Source organism: Colletotrichum jinshuiense, chromosome 5, assembly GCF_051148585.1.
Source record: "Colletotrichum jinshuiense chromosome 5, complete sequence".
Taxonomy (NCBI): Eukaryota; Fungi; Ascomycota; class Sordariomycetes; order Glomerellales; family Glomerellaceae; genus Colletotrichum; species Colletotrichum jinshuiense.
In genome coordinates, this window is record NC_139312.1 from 4,668,019 (window position 1) to 4,695,726 (window position 27,708).

The window sequence follows — 27,708 nt, forward strand, 5'->3', positions numbered from 1 at the left end:
AACCTTACTAACTTTGTTTACAAAGGCTACATCGAAGGTGGAGAATTCACTAGTATTATATCTATCAAAGTATTAAACCATGAGAGGTATTCTGATATTATTCGAAGGTGTGTTAAACCAGGTTTTCAGACGTTAAATCGTTGAAGAGTATTAACAAAACGTAGCATTAAGAGTGATTTTGGAACTGCTTCAGAGGAGGAGATGACATTTGAAACACTACCTCCCGGAATCGCTAGCAACACGTATAATTGGAGCAGTGACATTGAGACATCCGTGTCGGTGAGCTGGACTGGAGGAGGGAACATCAAAGAAAGTTGGTGGAATCCTGTTTTTTCACCACTTGCGACAGTTCTGACAAGTCTTAGATGCAACACCATGGAATCTGAACTCAGCCATGAAAGCCGCCTCAGCATTTCCGGCCAATGTCGCCAAATGCCCTCAAAAAACCTGGTATGGCTAAATTCTGACCCGCTGTGAAATCACATCCGCAACAGAACATGACACTGACGTGCCTATTTAGTGCTATTCTTACAAAATACAAGGCAAATCGTTCCTTTGTCTCGATAACAAAGAATAGTATTTGTGCAACACTGAATTATGACCACGTTGGCAGCTTCATGGCCGAGCTCTTCGATAATTACATGGATTACAAGCTGCTGCTCAAGGCAGTCCAGAACATTATCACAAACAGGGATCGCTACGAAATCCGTCTTGGATGTTCCAATGCCATCGATACTTCGGTCAAAACCCTCATCAGCTTACGCTCCGTCTTAAGAGGTGAACAGGCTAAGATCGTGGAAGCTGCAAGTGGAACACTTCATTTTTCAGATGAGAAAGACTAACAATTTTTGTTAGGTCGAGGTTATCAGTAAAAATCCTAGTATTGTCCGTAACCAAACTGGTGGCGCAAGCATCAACCATGCTCCAGTTATCAACGATATTGTTAGATCGGCGCTGGGCGATATGGCCTTCCAGCCTTATCGGTCTCAACGCCCAGCAGTCGAGAAGATTCTAGATTCTTCTATCAAACTTAACAATACGACTAGGAAAAGACCCTCTTTTCTGAGTGATATCATAGCTCCTCCCACCAACTCTGCGAGAATTAACCCAAAGCCCGCCGTATTGTCCGATGCGCCTATGCAAGCTTTGCCGCAAACAATGGCTGGTTCTTTAGACGAAGAAGACGAGGATGATGATAAGAACATTGAATCCGATACCGAGCGAGCTTCGATTGTGGCCCCCCAGGATTCCTCTGTCGACGATGTCGAGTCCATCAGTGACAGGGATTTGACTACTCCCACCACACCAGCTGCTGCCACTCATTTCAGTGATGCCGCGCAGATACCTCAAGATTCGGGAAAACACGGAGACGATAGTCCCATGGATATTGATGACAGCCAACCCACCTCCGAAGCCAAGTTGCCACAAACCTCTCTGCCATATGAAAAGTCTTCGTTTATTAAGTCTCAACCAAATGATGATTTCTCAGATGAGGGCGACTTATTCAACTTTGATGCATTAATTCCTCCTGAGATCTGGGAAGACTTCCTACCTGTAGGCTAAATTTCAGACTGCATCTACGCAAATTTCAGGTCGTCATGCTAACAACTCAATCGATAGGTCCTAAAGGTCAATCCAATGCCACAAGCGATAGCTACTGGTGTCCCTCCTTCGGCATTTCCGGGGGTTTCAAGCCTTGCCGCGGCTCCTATCCAGCGTCTTCCAGCCGACTATATCTCCGATTTCAAACTTGCGAGAACTCATAGTGAACAGCTGGCCAGTTACGCTACGGCACAAAAGGATGCTGAAGCCGCAGCACTCAAAGCCAAAGAAGGGGAGGAAACGGCTAAAAATGAAGCCAACCTCGCCCGTGAAGATTGCAAATTATTGAACCTGAAGCTTATCACAATAGCCGAGAAGGCTTCAGAACAGGAACGTGTCCTTAAAAAGGAGTGTGCGAGTGCCAAAGACAGGGCTACGGAACTTGATAATCATACCAAACGGCTCCAGGCTTTATACGACCAAACCAGGGACAAAGTCAGCTCCTATGAGGCTTCTCTCAGAGTTGAAAAGGACAAGATAATTCAGCTGGAAGGACAGAATTTGGCCCTCCAGAACAAGAATCAGGCTTTGGAAGCTTCGGCAGTGCCCCGTGAGCCAGGCAACCGCGTCACGATTCTTCACGTCGCCTGGGCTGGTGAGTGTCTTATGGATTATGTCCAGCGCCCTCACGACCCAAACGAAAACTGGATTAAAGCCAAGCTACTTGAATTAGCGACCAATAAGCAACAATTTATGGTCTGTAGGGAATTTTTCGGGAACAGGGATCCCCTCCCAGGAATGAAAAAGACTTGTACCATCACATATAGATATGATGCTGGCCGCATTCGTTGGCTTAACGCAAAGGAGTACGACACTGTTCAGTTTGAGCCGTGGTAAAGAAACAGTTCGGGTGGATAATTGATTATACTCCCTTTTCATTTTTACAAGTTGATACTTTGGATTTACTCAATATCTAAACATCTTCTTAGTCATTGATTTCTAAGTTGGATAAACAAAAATAAAAATAATCAAGCCTTTTTTCTTTTGTTTATATCACAGGGATACCTGTAGTTTGGCAGCGGCGGCAGCAGTAGTTGAGATATTGCTGTTGGCAACGTAATCTCCAGGCCCCGCCACTGCAGCCGGCGGGTGGTGGCCAGCTGCTGCTGACTGTCTACCTCTATTATAGCCAAGTAATCTAACATCTTTCTATTAATACGATCTTTTTGTTTTAGGTACACCTTAATGTTTTATTTATTCAGAGATCAATTCTTTTGGTATGTTCAATTATCGCGCTAGAACTTTGCTGAAGCTGATCAATAGATGTTTATTTGAATGAAATTGAACTTGAATAAAACTAAGCGAGTGGATACATAAGTTGTCGCGAGATATGTTTGCCAAATGAGATATTCTAATGAACGTGTAGTGTTGAAGCAGGCCCTTTCATCCCTTAATACAAAAGCCAATCATAGACATCGACGCTACAGGCCGCATGACTAGGGGCATGATTTCATTACACAGGAACCAAAGCATGCATCCTTCTCAGCTTTATTCCCGCGGCATTCCCAAGTGTATTGGTTTTTCCCTGTGTTTGACTTCTCACAATAGCAACGGCTGGCGCAGATATTTTCTGCTTGCTTTTGAGACTTGAACTTTCCCGTCGCCCAATTCGGGCAGCTAATCAGCATCCAAGCTTCCGAATCGTCCTTCGATCCGTCTTCAGAATCATTCTGAGGCTGATCGATCGCGATCTGGTCAGTCTGAGCATCAAAGTCGATTAATTCCAAGTCTTTCTTGTTGGCCGCGGGGCAATGGCAGAGCTGTTCTCGCATAAACTTGGAACAGCGCTCTTGCTTGCTCCCGTTGCATGCATTACAGTTCCAGCCTTGTAGACCATTGTCGTTGTAATTGCAGATGCAACAGCTAGGACAATCCCCGCCAGCTGAATGACAGATCGGTTTCTTGGTGTAGTCTTTTATCAAGTTCTTGGGAGAGTCGAACTGATCGCCGGAGATATCGACGCTTGTGACATGCAGCTCAACTACGACTCTGGCGGCTGTCGAGGCTATAAATCCCACAGCAAGAAGCGCACGATATAGATTTGTGAAATGCTAGACCAAATGTTAACCCCGGCCCGCGATGTTGTTGGTTCTTGCTTACCATGTCGGTTGTATTTGCTTGTCCACAGGGGTGTTCAATAATTGCTTGATAGATAAGTAAGGGTATTATAGTTGGAATGACGGACCGGATACGACTTAGATTTAAATTAATACGTGTAACAGCATCTGCCACCGCGTGTCTATCATTTTAAAACTAGGCAGCTTAGAATTGCTATTTCTAGCCACTATCTGCCTGCCTTCAGTCTGATTGCTTCCAAATGTGTCTCAAGTGGCATGACAAGCTGGTGATGGACTAGCACAAGTCTCAGTCGAAATGCGAGCGGCCACTTTTGTTCTAGCCTTATCACATCGTGTGATATGTGTTTGCGTCACCTGGTAAACGCCATGTCGCATATAAAAATAACATATAAAGCCTGGAAAGCGGTTTCAATTGCCCGAATAGGATCAACAGTTTCAATTCTGTAATGAACCTATTCCTTTACGCCTAATTAGGGATTGGGATTGCCTTTCCGGAGATCTTATTGTTGCTAATCTCGCCAAGGTCATTTTTTTTTAAGATTTTATGACCAAACTGGTTACTTATGTTTCAGCTTAGCATACGGGTGGTTCCATATAAGTCAAATATAAGTTAGGGGTTCCGCTCCGCTAGCACCAAGGCCATCGATTAATGTCCCACTAGGACCTTCAGCCAGCCACCAACCACAAAGCATATAGTTTCCCTAGCAGTCTTAAATAAAACCTTCATTTCAACCTTTCTATCACCGGCTCAGCCAGCCATGTTAAGTTCTGTCGAGATCGTCAGTAAGTTGAATGAGGGTTAACACGTTTGCGTTATATATACAACCAAACCTATTTACGCGCTTCTCCTCGTCCTAGTTTTTCTTTGATTTCTGAAGTAAAATTCTCTACAGCTTCTAGAGTGTATATCAACTAAGCTAAATGCGTTTCTTGACCTCTATTGGCTTGAACGAATGCAGTACACTGTCCTTTTCATACAAATTGTCTTAGCAACCTTACGGGAGCCAGTTATTACTTGGTTGAAAACAGAGATTGTAGTTAGTTAAGAAATCTATTTGGATGAAAACTTCACGACACTATTGTGTTCTAAGCTTAGCTTGTTTACCTCCGGCTCATTCTGTTAGGATGCCTGGAAAATTTGCTCTTTCTCAGCATCAGCTTGACGTTGTCATCTACTCAGGATTGATCTATCAGTCGCGAGGACGAATTGTTTCGAATAAAAGAGTCATTGAACGAGTATTGAGACAAAGGTTACAGGAGGTGGTCAATTGCAGAAGATGCTTGAGTGGCTGAACAGGGACGAAGAGGCCCCTGCTCAGCGGTCGTGTGTAAAGTAGTGACCGGAGGTGATGATTAGATCAGTGCTCACACGCTAAGAAACCGTGGATACTCCGCTGATGGAAAAAGACTGCAGCAAGGAATTTCTTACGGTGATATGCCCCTTGGCTCCTTAGGAGCCGCATTTGATTTCACTGGCATTGGGTCCTGCTTCAACAAGATGAATCCATAGGGGCCCGCTTCCGAAACAAAAGTCATCAACCTATGGAGAATAGCATTGATGGGTCCTTGAATTCCTGTGTTGCAACAAGAGAGCCCCAACCTTATCGCATTTGAATGATCTGTATAAAATTGCCAATGACCTACCGATATGCTATAAACTCATACGACCTGAACCTGGCCAAGACTAGCCAAGTAGATCCCAAAAGCAACTTTCTGGTCGGGAGTAAGCTGTCCCCATTTTGATCCAGCCTTGATCATCAAATCTGGCTCGCTGCGGAAATTCTTGTTGAAGAGAAGGTTGAATGGAGTGATCTTAGCCTCCGTTTCATACTGACCATTCTCATAAAGATTTTGTATTCTCGTTGCCAATGCATCACTTCGACTGGACGTAAAAACATGCACAAGGTTAATCCTGGCACTGGTATTCACATCTGTATCATGGATGACTGCATCGAAGAACTTTTCAATGCTAACTGGCGGGCTATTACCACTCGGATTCTCGAGTTGTCTTGGTAGTTTTTGTCTGTGCTTGCCCAAACAGGCAGACCTTTTCGGTTGTGTTATGCCCATGATGTTTTTCACGCGGCTATCCAGGTATCACTACGCTAATAATAACCCCCCTGAAAGCTCAAAGTAGTGGCCGAGGAGTTTACCAGAAGTATTCTCATCCAAGTCACAGTCTGATAGCCGTGCGTAGCTCAAGCTAACTTGCGTTCGTCTAAGGCGTCATCTTAAAGAAACCGAAAATATGGTAAACTCTTACCTGCCATCGGACAAACAAGTCAAGTTTGAAGTCATTTGGGCCAAGTTTTCGCGAGACCAGCAGGATAAACTCAGAAATTCGCCAGGGACCGTGGTTTGCAAAAGGTGATTGATAATGCGACCCCAGATCAGACTCGTGAAGTCAAGAACACAGTCGATTCACTGAGAATTCGGTTCGATTCTTTGGGTAGTCTTGTTGCATTTTGATTCTGTTAGAAATAAAGTAGTTACTGTCTGGCCTCGACACTGTTTCTGACAACAAATTCGGAATATGATGTCTAAAAATTCCATAAATCGTTTCTTCGTCATTGATGTGAACATGTTAAGATATTGTTGTATAGAAAAAGTACTCGCATTTATTTTATAGCCATTTCTTTTTACATGGCTGAGTCAAGACTGCAAGACTCCATCCACACCCAACTCTCTACCAGCGCCCAGTCACACTACGACAACTAAGTACGCCCTCTTAATACGCCGAGCGTGCATTCTGGAATACTAACGGCAGCTATTATCCTTCCTATATATCTAGTACATCCCGTCTAGTAAGTCACAAAACATGAAGTTTGTATCTACGTTTGGCGATGTTCGTACCTGGACATATACGGTGCACAAGTATATTCCTGGCCGTACATTCTGCAATGGAAATCTAAAGCATTAGGTGTAAAAAATGGTGCTTAAGTACTGTATATAATTCAGAAAGATCATCGCTGTTATTCCGCCTAGAACTAGATATCTTGATATTCTAGAATGCCTGATTCAATGTGCCTATCGGCTGAGTTACAACACGTCAAGTATCATACTTGCTATGAAGAATCCCGTTTAGGCATGGCGCTAATACGCTTTCAGAATGAGAAGTATGAGTGTGTTGTCCAAAATGGTTATGCTTAGAGTGCTATGGTCAACAATATTGGGGCGCTTAGCGGTAGGTAGGTATATGTTGTGGCTGTCATTCGAATCTGCCCTTCCCCTTTGGGGCAAAACTCCATCGATCTGGGCGGGCCCACTACGCTGACTAGGTAAGTAGCAACCACCACTAGTATCAATCCTATCCTTGTGGCAATTCGAAAGCAGCAACACTATTGCAAAGCCAGTGTATAGCCAGAGCTGAGATGTCTTACTATGCAATAGCCAATAATCTTTCGAAAACAAGCGAGGAGAAACCCATAAGAAATGGTGATGGTTTCAATCCAATTGGCCACATTACGAACCATGGTCCAAGTTTATCGGGTCATGAATTAGCTGTCCTCTGCAAACGTATCTCTGACTGTCTAATAACAAGAGCAAGAAAAAGCGACTTGGCAATCAATTGCGCTGAACGGACAGACGTATAATTTGCGTATTTCCCAGAGATATAAAGTGCGGTGCTTTTCCTGTTAGCTATCAATTCTCTAGCTTTTCCTCCGCCAATCAAACAAATATTGTCGCACGACCTCGCCCTTTCTCTTCCCTACAACCCTTGATACCGCATCCAAAACTACATAAGTACGTCCAAAGACTTTTTCCACCTACTGTTGATAATGATTAAACAGCGCGAGGCGACAAACAGGATGAGACGTCCCAATGATGATGCAGTCCTCACTGACGTTGAGGATCTCGTCAGCGTCCACTTCGAAGCAGTCGAGTTGCACCGCCGGCGCACCCGATGGGCAATGATCAAAGTTGGAGCAGCGATCACAATTCTGCTGCTTTGTATGGGCACCTTGTATTCATACAAAGGCGGGTCATTCCCCTGTGGTGGATTAGCCCACTTGCGTCCATCGCCAACAACTAATAAGGATGCATCTCTACTACCTACGGGTGTGGTGGACACCGAACTGGTGCCAAGGTGGACTATGGCTGCCTACTACGATACGAGCTGTAACAATCAGCATAGTTATAGCCTTATGGCGAGCGTTGTCAAGTCTTGCGATACTCTCCCTGCCACACCAAGCTCAGCTTCATACAAGCGAGTTGACTGGACGCCCTTTGGTTTCAAGCTTTGCCTGTACTCCCGGGGTGACTGCTCGGCTAGCCGGCTGGTCGCTGAAATATCAGGACATGTTACGTGCGACAACCAGGGGCAAGGCGCTAAGGCTTGGAAGGTGGTGACTTCTAACCAAAACTGCTAGGCTGCAATAGGATTAAACACTAGTTAGGTTCTAAGCTAAAGTATAAGCAATTTACCTGCTCCCAATCGCTTAGAGTGTTTAAATTCCCCGTTTCAAGAAAGTCTCCCCTACTTGTAATTAGCGGAGGCTCAAGCGCGACCGAAGCACAGGCGTATGCTTCGAATAAATATCTGGCGCCACATACCAAGGTACGTCAAAACAAGGTTTAGACGGTGGCTTTCTCCATTCGAAGTCCTTCACCAGTAACTGGCTAGCGCCACGACACACTTACAGTACCCGTTAATTCTGGGCCTCACTCATCCCGCAGCCACACAAAGCCACGCAAAGCCACATCTACCAAGGACATGCCCACCCAGTAGGTATGGGTGGGTGTATACGGCCTGGTGCTGCTCGTCCTCACTTCGAACTGCAAAGGAGGTCAGTGTAAATATAAATAGCCCGAACATCTCTTGACACGACGCCGCCCAAGCATTCCAGATGATTGCCGCCTTTAATGGCGACAACGACTATGAAGTTGCTGGCAGCGCTTCCTGATTTGACCGGCCTTGACTACGGCTGTGTAATGACTGTTAACACTGCACTCATAAACGACAAGAAAAGATGATGGTGACGATGACAATGAAAAAGTCCGACCACGGCGGAGATAGACAGAGTGCTAAGCCGATGAGAGGGCCATAGCGAATGCACTAGTAGGGCTTTTAGAACATGACCGGACGGGACATGTAAACGTAAATTGCACGACTTTTGGCCCACAGGAAGCGCAGACACACGGCAAAGAGCCGATTCATGTCCCAAACAATGGGGGCGGTTCAAGTTGCCGGATTCTGACTGTCGTGTTCGGACCGTATCGTGTCGTAATCCGTTGATTCGTTCCATCTGCAAGCAAAAGAGAATCTGAAAACCCATCTGCGGAGGACTGCTTTTATTTATCTACGTTTCGCCGACTTCTGCTACGTCGACCATGCCCATTGGTGAAAGCAGGATCCCGTCGGCTCCCCTATGGATATGTCAATGAGCGCAGCCGTTGGTAGCGGTCCATGTTGCCGTCCCAGGCAGCTGCAACAATGAGGACGTCTTTCTTCAATGTGGGCAGATCCCCAGATAGTGGTTTCCACACCAAGTCAACAAACTCGCTCTCCAATCTCATTCCATCAGAGTCAGGGAACCCGGTCGGGCTGATGTTTGCAACTCCTTGGATATCGAAGTAGTGATCATCTCGGTAATGCAACTGTCTAGTGTCCAGGTAGTAATGAGACCCTGTATCTGCCGGATGTTCGACATTAATAACAGGGAGAGTAGACCTGACGGCTGTATTGCCTTTAAGGTAAGCCCCTGCCCTTGGGGATTCGAGCTTGGCTGTGCGTGTATAGTCGTCCATAACGGCAAATCTGACATTTTGGCTGACAATAGCTTCAAAGATGACAGTGTGGCTATTGTCACGAGCTTCCTCGGCGATGGAGACATCAGGCAACAGATTAAGCTCGTTGTATAAGTCGTTATAGCCCGCAACAGCACAAGCTCGTCCCACGTGATAACGCATATCGGGGTAGCGCCGGGCAAGCTCTCGATACGTCTCTTCGGTAGCAAGGCCAGGATATCAAAGGCAGTATGGCTTGACCTCGTCTAAGGACATGTCTGGTATCGTATTGCTCATGATGAGACGGGGGTTACGAGCCCTGGCGTAGAGTCCGCTTCCCGAGGAGCATAGTTTGGCTACCTCTGGCGATTTCGCAAAGTCTTCAAAAGTCGCGGCTTAGTAGACTGCATTCTGTGATGCTCGCAGGCACCACTGAGAGGAACCAACTGTCGCGCCCTGCGTAGCAGCCCGTCTCAATATATTGAGGCGATGGTGAATGGCTGTCGACATTGTCCAAGTCTTTTCTAGCACACGGATACAGGGGGAGATTGTGTAACGTGGAGGCTGAGAATGACAGAGCTCAATCAAAAAAGAGGTTGAGCTCATCTCGGGGAAAAGGACACAGATGACCCGAAGTTGGATGCTTGTACCGTACGAGTACAAAGCAAATGTCGATTCCCCTTCGAGCTGGGGCCAGGGCACGCGTTGAAAGGTCGCCAACTACGCCGACAAGGACCTCTGTGCTAAGACAAATCAAGCCTTTCGGTTCCCCGTCGCGAAAGGGCGTTTAGCAAGGAGATGGCCCCATAAGGCTGCCAACCCCTCGTCTCTTTTTTCAACTCACCTATGTATGTATGCATCCGACCCTATGCAGGCAAAGGCCGGCGTCTTTTTCCATTAATCTCCCAATGAGGATGTGGCGTAGGAACTGGTATAGACGGAGCATCTACTACTACGCACAATAATGCATCCTATTATCCTCTAAAGCAGGCCATTGGCAATTTGCACGTTCTAGCTCGTCGTGGTTACTTCAGCTAGGCTGCCATCCAGTACAAAGCGCGGTACGAGGAACCTTCGTTAACCGATCAGTTGGGCCCGCCGTAGCAGGCCCAGCTATGGATGTCATAGGTAGGAAAGAGCCCTGGATGGTCGATGAGGAGTAGGAGGGCAGGCGCTTGATGAGCACTTTCCTCTTTCGTGTTGGTGGGACATTGCTGCCTATAAAAGCTTATGTAAGGCCGTTAGCGGGGTAAGGATAAATGAAGAGGGCATTGGGAGCCCGCTGCATTGTACGGATACCTCCTTCTTCACTCATACATTGTATAGATAAACAGCCCTTATTGTCACTGCTCCAACAAATTGGGCTTAACTACGGAATCATGCGGGATATACTCTCCGAATTCATTAGCGTAGGTGAACATGACACAATGTAACATTACCCCTCTCCTTACCACAGGATTCACATTCGCAAGTTTGCTCACAGATTTATAGTACAGGCGCTCCTTGTGTCTTCCTTGAACTGAAAGCACCGCCGGAACTTTCTCTTGCATTACCATACAAAGTGGAATTTATCCTGCGTCGAGCGGAGAATGAACCTTTTGACCGGCCATGTATTGTCTCCTTCAGACCTTCTATTGAAGCATTTGGCTCTTCAGGGCTCATTATCGTACAACATAATGACGACGGGAGCGACGTTCAACAACTCCAAATTCCCCAGGGGGCACTAGATGGAGTTTCTAGTGAAGACAAGGCGCATCCTACAGCCCATGAGACTGATTTTCAAGCGACACTTGCACCTGGGGGCGTAGCAACCTTCACTGTTGAGCTACCACAGGGATACTCCAACCTGCTCCAAGCTGGTGCAACGTACACACTGGTTTATCCGGGTGGGAGACTTCCTGCCTGGAAATGGAGCTCGGATGGGGAAGATGCCAAGGTGGCAGAAGTGGAGGCTCTACCTACTTTAGTGGTTCCCGGCGGAGCACATGCCACATTCAAGGTGGAGAGTAAGGAAACAACTGAGGATGTAAGAGCGAGACGATGGAAAGTCGAACAAGCCGTGTTTAACATGATGTTCGAGTGTGAGTCTGACGTGGAACCTGTAAGGCCGCATGAAAGAGTGTGAGTTTGTGTTTACCTATCCCATTGGGGTACATAAGCTAACTGTTCCCCTCCGCAAAAGTGTCGGAGCACCGGTTCTCTCTGTTACGCTAGAATGTGCGCCAACTTTTAAACCTACAGACAAGATTCAGCTTGTGGCGCGCGTCACCTACGACGGTGTTGCTGGACGTGATGGCAGCATTGAAAAGTCTGCACAGCCGATCACCTTCCGGGCCTGGTCAGTCCTGCATCTTGATGAAGATATATTGCGTCATGGATTCCGCCTTTATCTTCGTCGACCTGTTGCAGCTGACGATGAAGGAGATTGGGAAGAATGCCTGCCAGACCCAGATGCAAACGAAGGATATCGGATCTACGACGGCCCTGATGTCTCCGTCTCTGTCGCGACGTATAAAAATTTCACTAGTTTGCGTCCAGGAGAGTCTTGGACTGGTCCAAAATACTTTGACACAATACTTCCTGACGAATTGGTGCCTGGCGATGTCTTTTGCTGCGGATTCAAAGGCGGAGTAGCTGACTGGTGGGACTGGGGCTCTGCAGAAGACCACAAAGACACCGTGGTCGAGTTGCCATCGTACCTTGCTGGAAAAGTCACCAATCCGAGTGACAATGAGGGACGACCAGAGCTTGTTGTTACTGCTTCACAACCTATACAATTCCGGATAGTGGGATAAAACACAGGGTGGAATGCAAATCCAGCGAGCTAGCTATACTATACTATTGCAAAAAGTTTCCTTTTTGTTTTTAATGCCACCCTACCCTTTCTCTTATGCTTGTTTAAGTGCTAGTTGGAATGACCTAGCAAGGGATCCGTCTCATTAGTGCACCCATTTTTAACTCCGCGCCGCAGTACTAGTCCAAGGATACCGGCCTGACCGAGGGCAAAGATGAGATAGTCAATAGTTGGAAAACCACAATACAGGTACCACGCCCTAAAAAGGTACCACACCATTAAAGCATTCCACTCCTCTGGCCAGTCAATTTCATCCCATGGAAAAACAATACGCCAGATCCATGCTATACTAAGCAAGGCAAAGATTACAACTTGTGTAAGAAGCCCCTTAAGACTCAGAGCACCTGGCCCAGACCCCGCTGGTTGTGCAAGAATCTCCCGAGCTTGAAAATATATTGCCGCGATGCCAATAAAGGTGATGATAGGGTTGACCAGGGACATATGAATATAACCGAAAATCGCTAAATGGAATCGGCGGCCTTCGTCCTGCAGGTCATTGGCGGCAGCATCCAGGGCAAGTGGAATAATTGAAACCACAAGGAAGGATAAATAAATAGAGACCGGGGCCTTACGGCGCGGCGGGGTCCGATGCGAAGGATAAAAGACGCAAATAACGAAACTAAATAGACCGCAGTTAGTAAATAATATTATTTAGGTGCCAGGCGGTCCTTTTGAACCCAACTCGGCAACATACATTACCAGCCATAAGAACCAAATCACCGCGAAATGCGCGAGATTTATTTCGTCACCACTGTTGGGAGGGTCGTGAACGATAAAGCCGGAACCTTCAAAACGGTTGTTGACAACCAAAAAAAAGGATATTGTAAGGAGCTCAGTGGCAACAAGAAGGTTCGCAAGCACGTAGTAAATAGAAATGCCGCTACTGTCACGCCGGAAACAAAGTCGATAAAGCTGTGGAAGGAAGGATGTAACGCCTAAGAATAGCAGGGCACTAGATCAAGTGTTGGGATACCAGTTAGTCAGAGATCAATGATTTTTCAGCCTGTGGATTGATTTTCAAGGGTTGTCATACATCCTTAGCCAATTAGGCATCTCTGCCATCGCCATTGCCTCGAAGCAATCAGGCACTGAGTGATTCAAAGCAGAAGAAGACAGGGCAAAATAGGTAACAATTGATTACAAAGTGAATTTTCGTGCTTAGTTGTCTTGGAAATGAGAACAATCCGAGTGCGAGAAAGCGAAATAGATTGAGGTGATTACGCGAGGTTGGATTTGAACACGCGAAGACAAACCGGGCCCTCTCGGAGCAGTTTACAGAGCTCTTTATCTCTCCCCTGGCTTACAGGAGATCATGCCCCTGCTCAAGATCTCCATAGAAAATGACTAACAATACGTATCCTTCGAGTAGTACCCCCACGGATAAACGTCCTGCCACTCACCACTGCATTTCACGGTTCGCGCTAATACCGTAAGCTAGCCAATAGCACTCCAGCGAATAATGTAAGGCATCCCATCGAGTGCCACTTGCACCATTTTTGGCTTGAATATCCACTTTAGTGTCTAGTTTTACTTTAAGACCGTTGGTTGTTTAATTTAGGCGGTTGTTTGTTGGTCCTAAATTACATATCCTTGTTGCAGCCCCTGTATTTGTGATCCCACTACCAACGAGACTCTAGGAATTCATTGCTACAGTCCGTGCTTGACGGGAAGCCCAAGATTCTTATGGCCCGATAATCAGCTTTCACCCCCCTGGTCTCAAGATGCAATTGACACTCTCTTTACGCAGCACCGAGATTGACACCAATCAGAGCTTGCTCGGCCACCAGCCTTCACGTCTATGTAGTTGAATAAGGTGGGAATCGGGCATATTATGTCGCGATTTGAAAACCTCTCTGTCAATCTTGTTCGTGACCTACAATGATCTCTAGGTTCGAAACACCCCCAACTTTGCAGTGTCCGACTGGGTGTCCAACATGACCTTCGCCAGAGACGCACACATTGACGCGTTTGCGCTCCACATGGCGTACCATTAGCATGGTAGCGAACCAACTCTAGAATTGGCTTTCCAAGCCGGCTCTCACTCTCGCTTACAGTTTTTCTTCTCTTTCGACTACACTGGTAACGGCCCATGGTCACAAGGAGTGGTCTAAGGTCTCATCCAGAAGCATGGCCATCATCCCGCCTACTTCCAGCATAACGGAAAGCCTTTAGCTTCTACATTGGGGGGATCATAGAGCGAAGAAGGCTGGGTGTCTATCAAACAAAATACGAGCTGCTTTTTCGTGCTCGACTAGTCATCGCTGGCCACAGGTCCGCCTAGCAACTTAGCAGGTGGCGTCGCTGATGGTTCATCCGGTGAGTGCTTTCCGTCCTTGTGCGAGACATTTATTTGCAAACGTTGTATTGATTTGCTGACCTTGCCTTCCTCTATCCTCTAAACAAGATTGTGGAATATCCTGAGGGACCAGACGCGGTCCTAACAACCAGGTTAACGACGATGTTAAGAATGGAAACTTTAGCAGCCAGGAAGTTAGCTACTTCTACCCATAGTGCCGGATTGAGACTTTCTATTCCTGTACACCAGGTATGTACGGTTACCGCAATAGACTTCTATCACGAAGCGGATCTGGGTAGGTTGGCCCATAGCTAGATTGACCTATCAAAGACTTAAAGCTGAAGAAGGGGATATATTTACAGCGGAGCTTGGCCGGTCAGCTCTCTTATACTCTTGTAGTCTGCCGCCAGGAGCGTTCTGTCATGTACGAGGTCACGGGCTGCCTAGCTTGATTTTCTAGTCTACTAACACTCTACTAGCGTCGTTACATCACCCCCCTTTAGGGAGTAATCGGGGTTGTCTGTAGCGCCAGAATAAAGCCATCATCAGGAATTTGTCACATGCAGCTCAGGGCAACTATCTGCAACTTCAGTAATGGCAAATCCGTTGTCCGCTATTCTGCATTATATATTCACGCCGTTCAGCATCCCAACTGGTTGGTCTGTAACAACAGGCTCTTCTGCATTATACGTACGAATCTTTGTCAAACTGCAACTAGCCTGATCCCAAATTTATTTCTGATTCCATGTCGCGCCTACAGCATGCCTATACCCACAATGGCCCATGCCAGCCATGCCCAATAAGAAACGCCGCACAAAGATCCGAGAGACTTTTCAGAAGACCCATCCGAGGAATTGCCAGAAGAGCCGCCATCCTCTGAAGATGAATATAAACCAGTACAGGTGAAGTTCTTACCAGAAGGTAAGCTACCTTGATCTGAAAGGTTTTTAAATGGCGTACAGTCAAAGGAGGTCGCTGCATCGTCAAGTCTGAGTGAGAACCTTCCTGTCACCCAAGGTTGAGTCGTGTTCACGGAAGCAGACTGTCGGTCGGACAAAAATGAATTACTTGGGAAATCCGGTCAGTCTCATACCTTAACATCAATAAGCAGGATATAATAGGGTATAGAAACTAACAAGAAATTGTTCCTAAGGTTGGCATTTATTATAATGGACCCGATTTTGCTCTGCGGCCAATACCAAAACCTGACGGCTTCCTGATTCTCATCAATGGCGTACTCGGAGGAAAGGTTCAGCAGCGGTGATCCGTCGATGTTTACGGAGAAATCGGTCCAGTTTTTCGCCTTAGGGGGGATTGAGAGCCACTCTAAATCCGAGTTTTGAGAAACATCAAGCCCCCCAAGCTGGTCAAATGGTAGAGCCAGACGTTTGCAACGGTTGTCTCTAATGCTCAAGCTTCCTGTAGAGAGTCTCTCCAAGCTCGGCAACCGTTCCAAACCCCACAGCCCATACACAGCAGCCATCTTTCCCACTGCTACCTCGCGGGTGTTTGGTCCACCAAAGACAAGTGTGGTGTTGGAAATGCGCCCGTGTGCGTAAAGATGTAGGGCATCCGTCTTAGCAAAGCCGTAGTTAAGCCGCTCGATACCGTGTGCGCTGTTGAATTCCACGAGATCGACTTCAAGAGGTTGCTGAAAGAAGCTGTCTAATGACTTAAGGCCCCCAGTGGACAAGTTGATGAATCTCAAATTCTCTATACCCCAGCCGGTGATTTTGCGAAGCGTTTCGTGTTTAAGGATTTCCAGGTTGTCGGTTTGCAGAACGATTGCCCCGACTGACTCGACACGCGTAATATCGAGGTAAGTGAGACTATAGAGGCGGGTAAGGGAGAATAAACCCTTGACGGTGGCAAGTTGAGGGAGAGAGACGTTGCCAAGAATGAAGCTTGAAGAGAAGTCGAGGTTTCCATCAACAGTGGTCAACGTGGCCGAGGATATGGTTTCCAAGACATCCTTCCTATCGCAGCGAGCTTCTTTAGAAGTACCTATGCACGAGGTCGTCAAATTGCCACGTATGGCAATAACACCATCCAAGTTGATCTCGGGAACTTTGTACGCTATCGTAACACTGCCATTGATCTCGGGGCATTTTCGGGCTGCCTCAAGGTCCTCCAACGTGTTAATCTGGAATGATTCGCATGATTGTTGTCCTGATACAGCTGAATGCATTAGATTGGGGCATGGGCTGATTGGTAGGCTGGACTTGGCTCACATGAAAAGGCGGCGATGAAACCAATAAACAGCGCTTGCACAACTCTTCTGCTGCCCGACATCCTTAGTGTGACAAGGGATCGCGAAAGAGCAAGTTCACATAAAACTACACCGACTTGGAAGGTCACGCGCACAATTGAAACGGAAGAGGAACCCGACTATGATCTTTAAGGTATTCTCCTGCTTAAATGCAGTAAACTTTCTCGGTAAGGCTCCGCAATAGCGCCAGCCGCCCAGCTTCCACATGCCTCGCCCCCACCTATTTGGATTTGGATTCGACAGCAAGGCGTCAGCAAATTTCGGTTAATTAGTTAGCACCTACCTTAAAAGGCTAATGAGAATGACTAAGCAGGTTCACTAAGCCTTATAGAGGTTCCCGACAGAAGTTTTAACTAGCTCCCCTGCCTAACTAAGTGGTATTTATGGGGAGCGACCAGGGCCCTAGCGGTCAATAAGTTCTGAATATTGGAGTAATGCGACGAGGTACCTAGGGAATAAGAGTGTGACAAAAGTTTGGATCCACCTCAGAAGCTGGCTGTGGTTGTTTCCATTCGCCAAAACCCGAAGTGTTTAAAGGCATTGATTAAGAATGTTGGATTATTTTTCAACTAAAAGTACAACAATTTGTCTTCAAAGTGTGAGGGTCCGGTTCATGTGTCGAGATGACTTTAAGGTCTCTGTTCAGGTTATATGCGTTTCCATTTCCGGGCGACTGGCCAGGACACCATTACATATACCTCAAAGTTCTAAAACCGGGTGAGCGTTCGACACAGTCCCGTTTTTTAAACATCTTTTAAGCTACAATGCTTCAGGCATCAACTAGCAAACTGGCAGAAAGGCCAATATTGGGTGAATCGTGAGAGCACAGGCCCCGTGATGTGTATTTCGCATGGCTTAAGAGGACCCCAGCCATCTCCACATTCGCGCTGCTGCTTGGCGGCACGTGACGCCTAATACATGACCCGCCAGCAAACATAAATGCAAACATATTTGTGGTATAGCTATTAAGCGCGTATTGAGAAGCTTGTGCTGTGACTGACCTTGTACTGTCACGGTCTCTGTTCTGGCGTAAACCACACATTGGGCACTCAAGGTCTGGTACGCTAGAAGAGGTGAGCCACAGTGAGGTTGGCGGAGCCTCATTAAGTGTACGTGTAGATGCTCTCACCAGTTTACGTACCCAAGTGCCTCAATACCTAATTATCTGGCGATAGATAGTATTGTGGACGCCGGAAGACACCAATCATGAGCTTCATCGACGCTAAAAAGGATAAAACGATCAACTCGTGCACTCTAAGAGTCTTATGGTCATTGATTAACCTGGAGCAGCCCGGGGCTAAATATGGAAGCAGCTTGCCCATTTATGCCGTGAAACCCCCAATTGTGGCGGTAAAGAGGTTTGGGGGAGAGCAAAGAGGTCGGGGCCAATGCTGAAGGTACACACTGAAGCTAGTTGAGACAGTAGCTGTGGAAGAGCCGTGGGATATAAGGCCGCCTTGGTTCACTAGGAAGATGGTGGTGAAGCTGGCTAGGCCATTCCTGTCAACCCCGACTCGCCCATGATGTTGACATGGTCGCGAACTTTGCCTTGTGTCGCATGCCCGAGGTTACTCATACTACGCGGCAGAATAGTGTGAAATAGACGGCTTGTCTTATTAACTATGGATCGGGGGCGAAGGTCTATTTGTACTTCGCCTGGGACTATTGCCGTAGGGCGAATTAGTCAGCCCGGATAAGTGGGTCTTTACGGCAGGCTGCACAAGGCTGCCTGGAAGGGTTGCAGCATCACGACATACCCCTCCAGACGGCGTAGAGTCGTCTGTAATACAGCAACGGCTGTAATCCTTTATTTCCTACCTATAGCCTTAAGAATAATATAAATAAAAATAGATAAATAAAATAATAGGTAAAGAAGTTGCCTACTAGCTTGTTTGCTATTTAATATTACGTAAAAAGTGTGTTTATATGTTTACTTATTAAGTTGTTGTTTCTTCCGTTTAGTAAGCTTGTTTATTTTAGCGTAATACCTAATTTAGAAGCAAGCTTATTACCTAGAAATAATATTTCTAGTTATACGGTTTATCTCTTCTCTTCTCCTCTTTATATATAAATATATATATATATACGTATATATATTTCTAGTATTACAACCTATACGTACGTATGTTTATATATAAATCTTTACCTGTAATATTAATAAGCTAACGTTATTTATTTAGATGCTACTAAAAAGTAAAGAAGAATAGGCGGCTGCTACTGCTAAGGCGTATATAGCGCTTGCTGCTAAGCGTAAGGTAAGGGAGGGTAGCAGCCCTTCTTTAGAAACTAGGCTCCTACCTAAAAATAGTATATTCTTATTAACTTTACTTTATCTTTTACTTTCTTTCTAACTTCTTATATAAAAGAAGATGGTACTACTAACTTAGGTGGTAGTTTAAAAGGTAAAGGTTTACAGCCTAAGCCTCTAGAACTACTACTTAGTAACAACAGGTCTAATAGTATAAAGGGTAAGGGTTTAAGGCTTAAGCCTAATAAGTTGCCGGCTTCTAAACGGCAGCATTAAGGCTGTAAGCCTCTTTTAGGTACTATAAGCCTTAGTAAGTATGCTTGTTATATAAAGTTTGTTTTAGTTTTTAATATATAAGTAGAAGGGTAGAATAATCCTACTAATTTCTAGAATCCTTAGCAGCTACTACTACTTAAAGATACTATCTATATCTAGTGTATTTATAGTATACTAGTAGGACTATTATATAGTAAGTATATACCTAGCGGCACCTTATAAAAGTACTAGTACTACTAGGAAGTTAAGAAGCTGTACGTACTAGCAACTAGTAAGGTGCTTTATTTAAGGCTGAGGTTTCTAGTTGCTAACAGGACTCTAGGTACACCCTAAAAGGTATATATATTCGTCTACTACCTTATACTAATCCTAACTAATTATATTTATAGTCTTTTACTTATATAAAAAGTACTCTCTATAAGGCCCTTAACGAAGCTAAATATAGTAAGGGTGAGGGTTAAGATGAGGTAGCGGTAGTACCGCCTAGTAGTTAGAATAAAGGTAAGTCTTTAAATAAGCCTATTCAGCCTCCAGGTGGGAATACGCCTGTTAATAGTAGTTTAGCAGCTGGATTATCTTCTAAAGTAAAACCTTTATCTATAGAGGCGGCTAGTCTTTAGGCTGTAATTAACAGCCTTATTAGATTATATCTACCTGCTAGTATAGTCCCTATATATAACGTCCTAATAGATATATATACAGCCGCTCTCTAAAAGTAAGAGCTAATTTATATTAGGAACTAGGCTTCTAGAAGCTACTTATACCTCTTAGCTATTAGAGGCTAATACTTTAAATAAAACCAGCCTATAGGCCTTACTTGCTTCTGCTTCTTATGCTTCGTTTTATTATATCTATAACTATACGTCTTATAGGTTTAGAAGTACTTTAAATCTCTTAAACTTTATATAGGAAAGTAACTTTATAAGCCTATCAGCTAGTATTTCGTCTGTTAGTATAAATACTATAAAGAATAAGCCTTTTATATACTTCTAGTATAGCTATATATTTTAGATATCTATATAACGTAACCTAGTTGAAATACGTTCTTTATTACCTACTATAAGGTAAATCGTCTAGTAGTTATTATAGTAGATCTTTTATACGTCTCTAAGGTTAAGATTAATATCTTAAAGTAGTTGTTTTAATGCGATTATCTTCTTTATAGTATTCTTAAGACTAAAGAGCTTTGCTTTAGTTGTTAATGTTATAACTATATTCTAGTATGTAGTCTTCTACTAGATTAGTCTTCTAAATAGTAAAATTATATATCTTTAAGATAAACGTTATATCTCTTTATTATCTATAAACAAGGTGTTGTCTGTAATTAAGAGAACTTATACTTTCTTACCCTTTAAGATACTAAAGTATAAGGCGAGGTATTAAGTATAGTATAGATAACAGATTACCTAGTTTACTATAGAATAGTAATAGGAAGATAGGTTCGTTAGGAAATATAATAGTATAATATATATAAAGGCAACATCTAGATAGATTATTACTATAGTATATAGAATTAACTTAATCTTCTCCTAGTAGGTTTTTACCTTAACAGGTGTTGCTTATCCCTTATACTTTTTAAGTAAAGTTAGAGGTAGTAGGGTTGTTAGTATGTAGTAGTTAACTATACTAAACTTCTTTACTATACGTTTAATATACTAGTTGTAGGTAAGGTAGATCTTCTAGGCTTTACGATTTTATATAATTTAAATCTTAAAATACTATTAGACTAGTTCTTAGTCCTTAAGTTTATAGTTGTATTTAATCCTGTTAATTACTTCTTTACCCTTATTTATATAGTCTCTATAGTATAAGATGAGAATATCGTCTATATAGAAGAGGACTAAGATATACTTATTTATTATCTAAAATAGGTATAAGTCCTTATCTATAGGTCTAAGTTTTAAATAACGGAGTATTAAAGAAAACTCCTTATACTATAGTAATAGGGCGTCTTGTAGTCTATATAAGGTGTATTACAGCTTAACGTACTTCCTATACTGTTTAAAGCCGTCTAGTAGATAGCAGACGACTAGGGGGTTGTTTAGTCCTCTTTTAGCGTTAAGAAACGTATTTATAACGTTAAACTGTTAGACCTCTAGATTAAATTACATAGCAATTACTATTACCACCCTAAACGTTCTAGTAGTAAGTATTACTACGTATATCTATTTAAGGGGGTGTTTTTCTTAAAGGTCTCCTTATATATAGATTCTCGCTTTATAGCACTTAAGGTATCTATTCTAATTAATCTTATATATAAAAACCTATTTTAAAGGTATAGGCTTCGTTTTTACCTCCTTCTAGTTAATAACTTTCTAGATGGATATCTCCTTTAATTTACTAATTTCTATACGTATAGCGTTATAAAACAGCTCTTAAAGGCTAGTTAGCATCTTTTTAACGTCCTTCTATATCTTTAGAAGTTTAATAAGGTTATTAAAGTAGATCTTTACCTTCTATATTTCCTCTTGTTTAGTCTACTTCGTCTAGTATATTAATACCTATATAAAGTAGTAGAGGGAAAAGTATCCTTTAGTTGCCTCTTTATATGCTTTACCTTTATCTAGTAAATACGTATTAAAGAAGGCATCCTAGTTACGTTCTATATATAGAAACGTAAAGTAATTTATAAACCGTAGCAAGCGTTGTAGTTTGTATTTATAGCCTTAGTCTTTACGGTTGTATACCTACTCCAACTTATCCTAAAGGTTGCTTTATTCCCTATTTTTTAAGTATAGCTATATTAAGTAAGTCTAGAAGTCTTCACTTTAAACTTCTAAATATAAATCGTCCTCTATATTTAGGATTTATAGAGTGCTGTATCTAACGTATACTACGTCGTCTGTATTAGTATGTATAATGTTACTAGCTACTAGATTTAGGTTTAAGTAGTCGTCTTCTAGTATAGGCGTTGCTTTATTTGCTTTAGGAGTTGTAATATAAGGTGTACCTACCCTACTATCCTTATTCTAGTTTATATTAGGTTAAGGCGTAGGTTCTAGAGAAAGTAATTATCCCCCCTACTAGTTAGGTCCTGTTGCTCTGCTTAGGGGCCGTTTTACTAGCGTAGGGGTTTATAGTAATAGTTGTTTAGTTTTAAGTATTAATACAGCCTTACTATTATCTAGTATCTTAAGAAACTAGAATTTAAGGTTAGTATAAGAGACTAGCTTCTATATCTTATCTATAATAGTATAAGCCTTAGCTTTTACGATTATAGATTTTATATTATTCTTTAAGTAGAAAGTACTCTTATTAAACGTTATATTATATATAATAATTACTTAGTTAAGTAAGGGTATCTAGATCTTATATAGATTATAGGCGTTTAGAATATAGCCTACTAGGTATCTAATATACCCTTACGGTTCTACTTTAAAGTTACATCTATTTCTATTTACCTTATAATCCTTCTTTAATAGGTAAGCCTTACAGCTATATATATAGATCTATCCCTATTACAGGTGAAGTTTACGTTTTAGGCTGGCTTAATAAGCAGGTTGCTACTAGTAAAAGTATTACTAGAACTACTACTCTTTAACTTAAATAGGTAAGAGCTAGGCTCTTTACTATAGAGGGCTTATATTATAAAGGTAGACAGCTACTATTACTACTTCAACCTAAAGGGAGGTTAAGAGGCCTACTAAGTCTAGTATCTTAATTACTTACGTAATAATCTCTTAGCTAGCCCTTTCGCCTCCCCTATTTAGTTCCTTTATATATAGTAGAGTCGCTTCGATTTTAATTCTATTATCTAAAGTCTAAACCTAATATTCTATATAACTATTAATTGTAATTATAGTATGTTCTACATCTTGCTATATTTTATAAACAAGTACGCCTTACTATCTAGCTACCTAGTGTTTAAAAGTCTAGATAGCCTTAAATACGTCGTTATAGGTTTTACTTATATATAGGAATATAAAAAGCCAGCTAGTAAATTCATCTTTAATTACTAATAGCTAGCAGCTTTAGTTGTAACCTCTTAGGTAGTTAAAAAGGTTTTATAAGATCCTATAATATAGTCTTATTGCTTTTTACTTTAACGTTCGTCTGGAAATCACCTGTTTAGTATAGGTCGTTATATAATACTAGTAATTAATATAAGCTAGGCCTTTAATCTTTACCCCTTAAGCGTTAAGTATAAGTTTCTTAAGTGCTGCTAGTATAAGGTGTCTAGATTATAGGTGCTAAAGCTAGGTATTATTACTCCTTATTTTAGAGGTCTTATATAAAGGTTGCTTTATTTTTTATATTACTAGTATTAGGGTGTTTATAATTCTAGTATTACTTACTGTAATCCGTTTACAGGAAGGGTATATAAAACTAGGTTTATATTTAAAGAAGGTAATATTTACCTTCCTTATAAGCTGTTTAACTATAAAACTATCTTTATATCCTCTAACGTAAAGGATGCTGTTAAAGCTAAAGTACTAGATCCTTATCTTCTATAAAAGTGCTTTTAATATAATGTTTATATAGAAGTTCTCTATATAACCTATATTTTAAAGTGTTAGGTCTTATAGGCCGTTTAGCCTATTTAATACTCCCTTTAGAATCTAGGTTCCCATTGTAAGGATGGAGTATAAGGCTGTACCTAAATCAACCCTCTCTTTACCTATTATAAGGCGAATTAAATTAGGCTCTAAGAGATTAAGGTTGTTTACAAGATGTATAGCTTTATAGTTATTTAGTATTATGCTTTATAAGAGGAAGTATAGTCTTATAAGTAGAGTTATAAAGACTAATAGTTAATTCAGCTTAAATATAGCATCTAGCGTAAGCTCCCTTAAGAGAGGCTTACTTATTATAACTACTATAACGTTTGCTAGGAGTATTACTTTTCTAGTTAAGTTGTCTTAAGGCTTCTTTCCTTTATCTTTATTTAACTTCCTTTAGGGTTAATTTAGAGGAATCCTTACGGCTTTTAGCTAACCTTTCTAGGCGAGTTTAGCTTATAGGTCTAAGTAGTCTCTAGAGTTAATTATCTAATAAATCTATCTACTTTCTTTACTTAAGACTATTATATTTAGGATGTAGGTCTTTCCTGTAAGGACTAGTTTAAGGTAAGTATAGTTAATTAGATCTACTAGGTAAGAGTAACTATAGGTATATAACTTACTTTTAGTCTTTCTTTCTAGAGTAAAGGGCTGTTTAGAGATTATAAAGTTAAAGCACCCTACTAGAGTTATATAAATTCTAGTCGACTTACCTTAATTCTTCCTATAGAGAGTATCCTTATAAAGTAGGTCTTTAAGTATGTCTATATATTAGCCTATATCTAGAACTTTATCTCTACTCCGTTCTCGCTTTAGAATATTAGTAAGCTTAAAGGTAGCTTACGTTAAGGCGAACCTTTATCCTACTGCTTATAAAAACGTTTTTAAGGCGAAAGTGTTTTAGACTTCTAGAAGCTTTAGTTGCTTTACTTTAAGATAGACGCCTTAAAAGTCTCTAAGCTAGGTGTTTAGGTTTATACTTATATTAGCTTAGTTAATAGCAGCCTGGTATTCTTTACGTATAGTAGTAAGGTTTATAAAGTCGCTTAAGGCGTATCTTTACTTTAAAATCTAGATTAAGGCGTAAAGCGTGTAGTCTCTTAAGGCGAGTAGCTCTATTTATATAGGTGTAAGGATATCTTTTATAATAGTCTCTTTTACCTATCTATTAAAAGCTTTATATAAGTATTCCTTTTTGGATTTCTTTACGTTACAGCCTGCCTTTTTAGTAATATAGTTTATATACTTCTTAAGGATTTTAGACGATTTCTTTATTAGGGTCTTTAGGTTGTCTAAAGGTATAAGCGTAACTAATTCGCCTTCTACCTCTACTTATACTTTAATAATTATATTATAGGCGGTATAAGCTGTATTATAGTTCTATCTCTATTACAAGTTTATATAGGAAATCTACTCTCTAAGCGAGAGTATTTCCTCTACTTCGCTTAGGTTAGATCTAGAGCTGTAGTCGTTTAGGTTGACGTATTACTAGACGTCCTTCGCTTTAGCTTTAACTTTAAAGGTTAGCTACTAGGCGGGAAAGTTGCATCAGCAAGTTAGCTTCCGGTTGGTAGCAAGGCTTGTAGTTGTAAACGACATTATTATAGAACTAAGCTAGGGAATAAAGAGATAAGGATAAAGGCTTAGGAATTTAGTACTAGCGTCGTACTTTCGCTTAGGTAGCTAGCTAGTTAGGGTTAGTAGTAGCTAGGCTTATAACTGTTGCATACCTAAGGTTACTTGTATTATACAGCAGAATAGTGTGAAATAGACGGCTTGTCTTATTAACTATAGATTAGGGGCGAAGGTCTATTTATACTTCGCTTGGGATTATTGCTGTGGGGCGAATTAGTCGGCCCGGATAAGTAGGTCTTTACGGCAGGCTGCGCAAGGCTGCCCGGAAGGGTTGCGGCATCACGACACCTTGAGAATGAATGTAAAAGGAAAGTTCAACCAAGAAAATGGGTGCAGCTTGTGTGAGCGCTTCCTATGCTACTGATTGTAACCCAGGCTAGAGGAACCTTTCTATTTTACACAGCTTCCACAGGACAGGAGAAAGCTTCTTTGTTGAAAAAGACAGAATTATTTAGATTATGCCTCTGTGCTGGGACTGGGTTTAATATTGCCTTTCGCTACTCCCGAGACGATTACTCTCAAACTTGCCCCATCTACCGGATAAACCATTGGATTAACCCCCTGCAAACAGGTGTAGTAATTTCCTCATAGGCATGGTTGAATTCAAGGACGATCTGGTTAGCGAAATGATAGCAGTGTTCCTGTTCCCCGAGAGTTGCCTAATTCAACTTGAACGAGCCCCGGCACAATCCCTGAGATGTCATAATGCCCTGTGGATCAATAGCTCTCTGAATTTCCCTAAGGCGCAACTTGTTTTTCTCCCCATATCCTGAGAATGGATCTTGATCATGCTTCGCATAGTTTATATACAACCACGGTTGCAAAAGATTCATGCTGGATGCTAGTTGTTTGGACCGCGTCAGCCAGTTGTCGGCGTAAGCATTCATGATCTCATCATCTTCGCGATTTTGCCAGCCCAAGGTCAACAGAGCAACTGCCGTTGTTAGTGTTATCACCTTATTCAACGGGACTGACGTACTGTTCAATGGCGTGTCCGACTCGATACCCAGTGCATTTCCTCCACGTTCCTTCATTGCATTAATGGCATTGATGTGCAATGCTTGAAGTACCACTGAAGAGGTAAAGCCTGGCGTGGTCTTGACAACCGCCACCTCTTCCGCGAAAATGTCGTGTATCTGAGCATAGAGCTCCCGGGATGGACGGAACGTAACGGTCGCATATAGCCGTCTGTATGATATCAGCTCTGTAAATGCTCTAGTGTGGTATCTTCTGTGGATTTTGTTACCTTAATCCCCTGGGGGCAACGCTTTCAAAAGCAAAATTGCTCATCTTGTCCACACGCACGGTGCTTGATTCGAATGGTATTCGATTCAAGCTCTCGAAAACAGCGGGTTCAAGCACCGGCTCAGAATATGCCTGTGTAACAGACATGCGAAAACGAGCCTCTGAGGAATCCCAGAAGTAGCGAGTCGAGAAACACATGGACGTGTCGTTGGCTTTGGTTGTTGTGAGTTCGAAAACCTCGTTAACTAACGCCGAGGTATAGTTGCCATGAAAGGTTTTGTCGCCTGATAATAGCTTCCCCTGAGGTACGACTCGGGAACGAAAGTTTGTCACAATACCAAAGTTGTTGCCGCCGCCGCGTAGCGCAAAGTACAAATCTGGGTTTACCGTCTCGCTGGCGTTGACGATGGTAGAATTAGGTAGCACAACCTAGCAGAGTCAGCGATGAGAATGGCTTCATGGATATATAGCATGATCTCTTTCGCGATAGCTAACCTGGTATTCGTAGACGTTGTCAACGGCTAATCCATACTGCGGGGAGAGATTCGAAAGCCCCCCCCCAAGTGTGTAACCAGGGAGACCAACATCGGCGACTCGTCCAGCAATGCTTGTCAATCCGTACTGCTCGAACTTGGTGTAAGCCTCGCCCAGAACAAGACCAGGACCAAGATTGGCCCAACTTCTGTCCTCTGACAGTTCGACGTGGTCCATTCCGTGCAAGTCAATGGTTACACCGCCGTCTGAATTGGAAGCGTCCACGTTTGTCGAATGGCCACCTCCCTTGACTGCGAACCGACACCAGTTATGTACGACAATCTCTAGGACCTTCGCGACGTCATCGGCAGAGGAAGGCTCTACCCGGCAGGCCGGAATCACTTCTTGCTGCTTAGAGTCCCAGATGGCAAAATTTGGATCACTCCCACCCATGTGGACAGCCGAACCAAACACCAGACTCAACGTGCTACACTGATTTGGAATA

General features: G+C 42.9%; 2 protein-coding genes across 2 annotated transcripts; both read left to right on the forward strand.

Annotated features, from left to right (window-relative positions):
• Nucleotides 1–1,158: 1,158 nt before the first annotated feature.
• On the forward strand, nt 1,159–2,545 carry EsH8_V_001124 (uncharacterized protein; the record flags this gene model as incomplete). The annotated part of the gene is made up of 3 exons (XM_083273640.1): nt 1,159–1,554; nt 1,621–2,197; nt 2,532–2,545. 3 exons carry the CDS (start codon nt 1,159–1,161, stop codon nt 2,543–2,545), a joined length of 987 nt encoding a protein of 328 aa, XP_083126355.1.
• An 8,241-nt stretch (nt 2,546–10,786) lies between these two features.
• EsH8_V_001125 (uncharacterized protein) lies at nt 10,787–12,202 on the forward strand (the record flags this gene model as incomplete). The annotated part of the gene is made up of 3 exons (XM_083273641.1): nt 10,787–10,836; nt 10,899–11,528; nt 11,590–12,202. The coding sequence occupies 3 exons, from the start codon at nt 10,787–10,789 to the stop codon at nt 12,200–12,202; spliced, it is 1,293 nt and encodes a 430-aa protein (XP_083126356.1).
• Nucleotides 12,203–27,708: the final 15,506 nt, after the last annotated feature.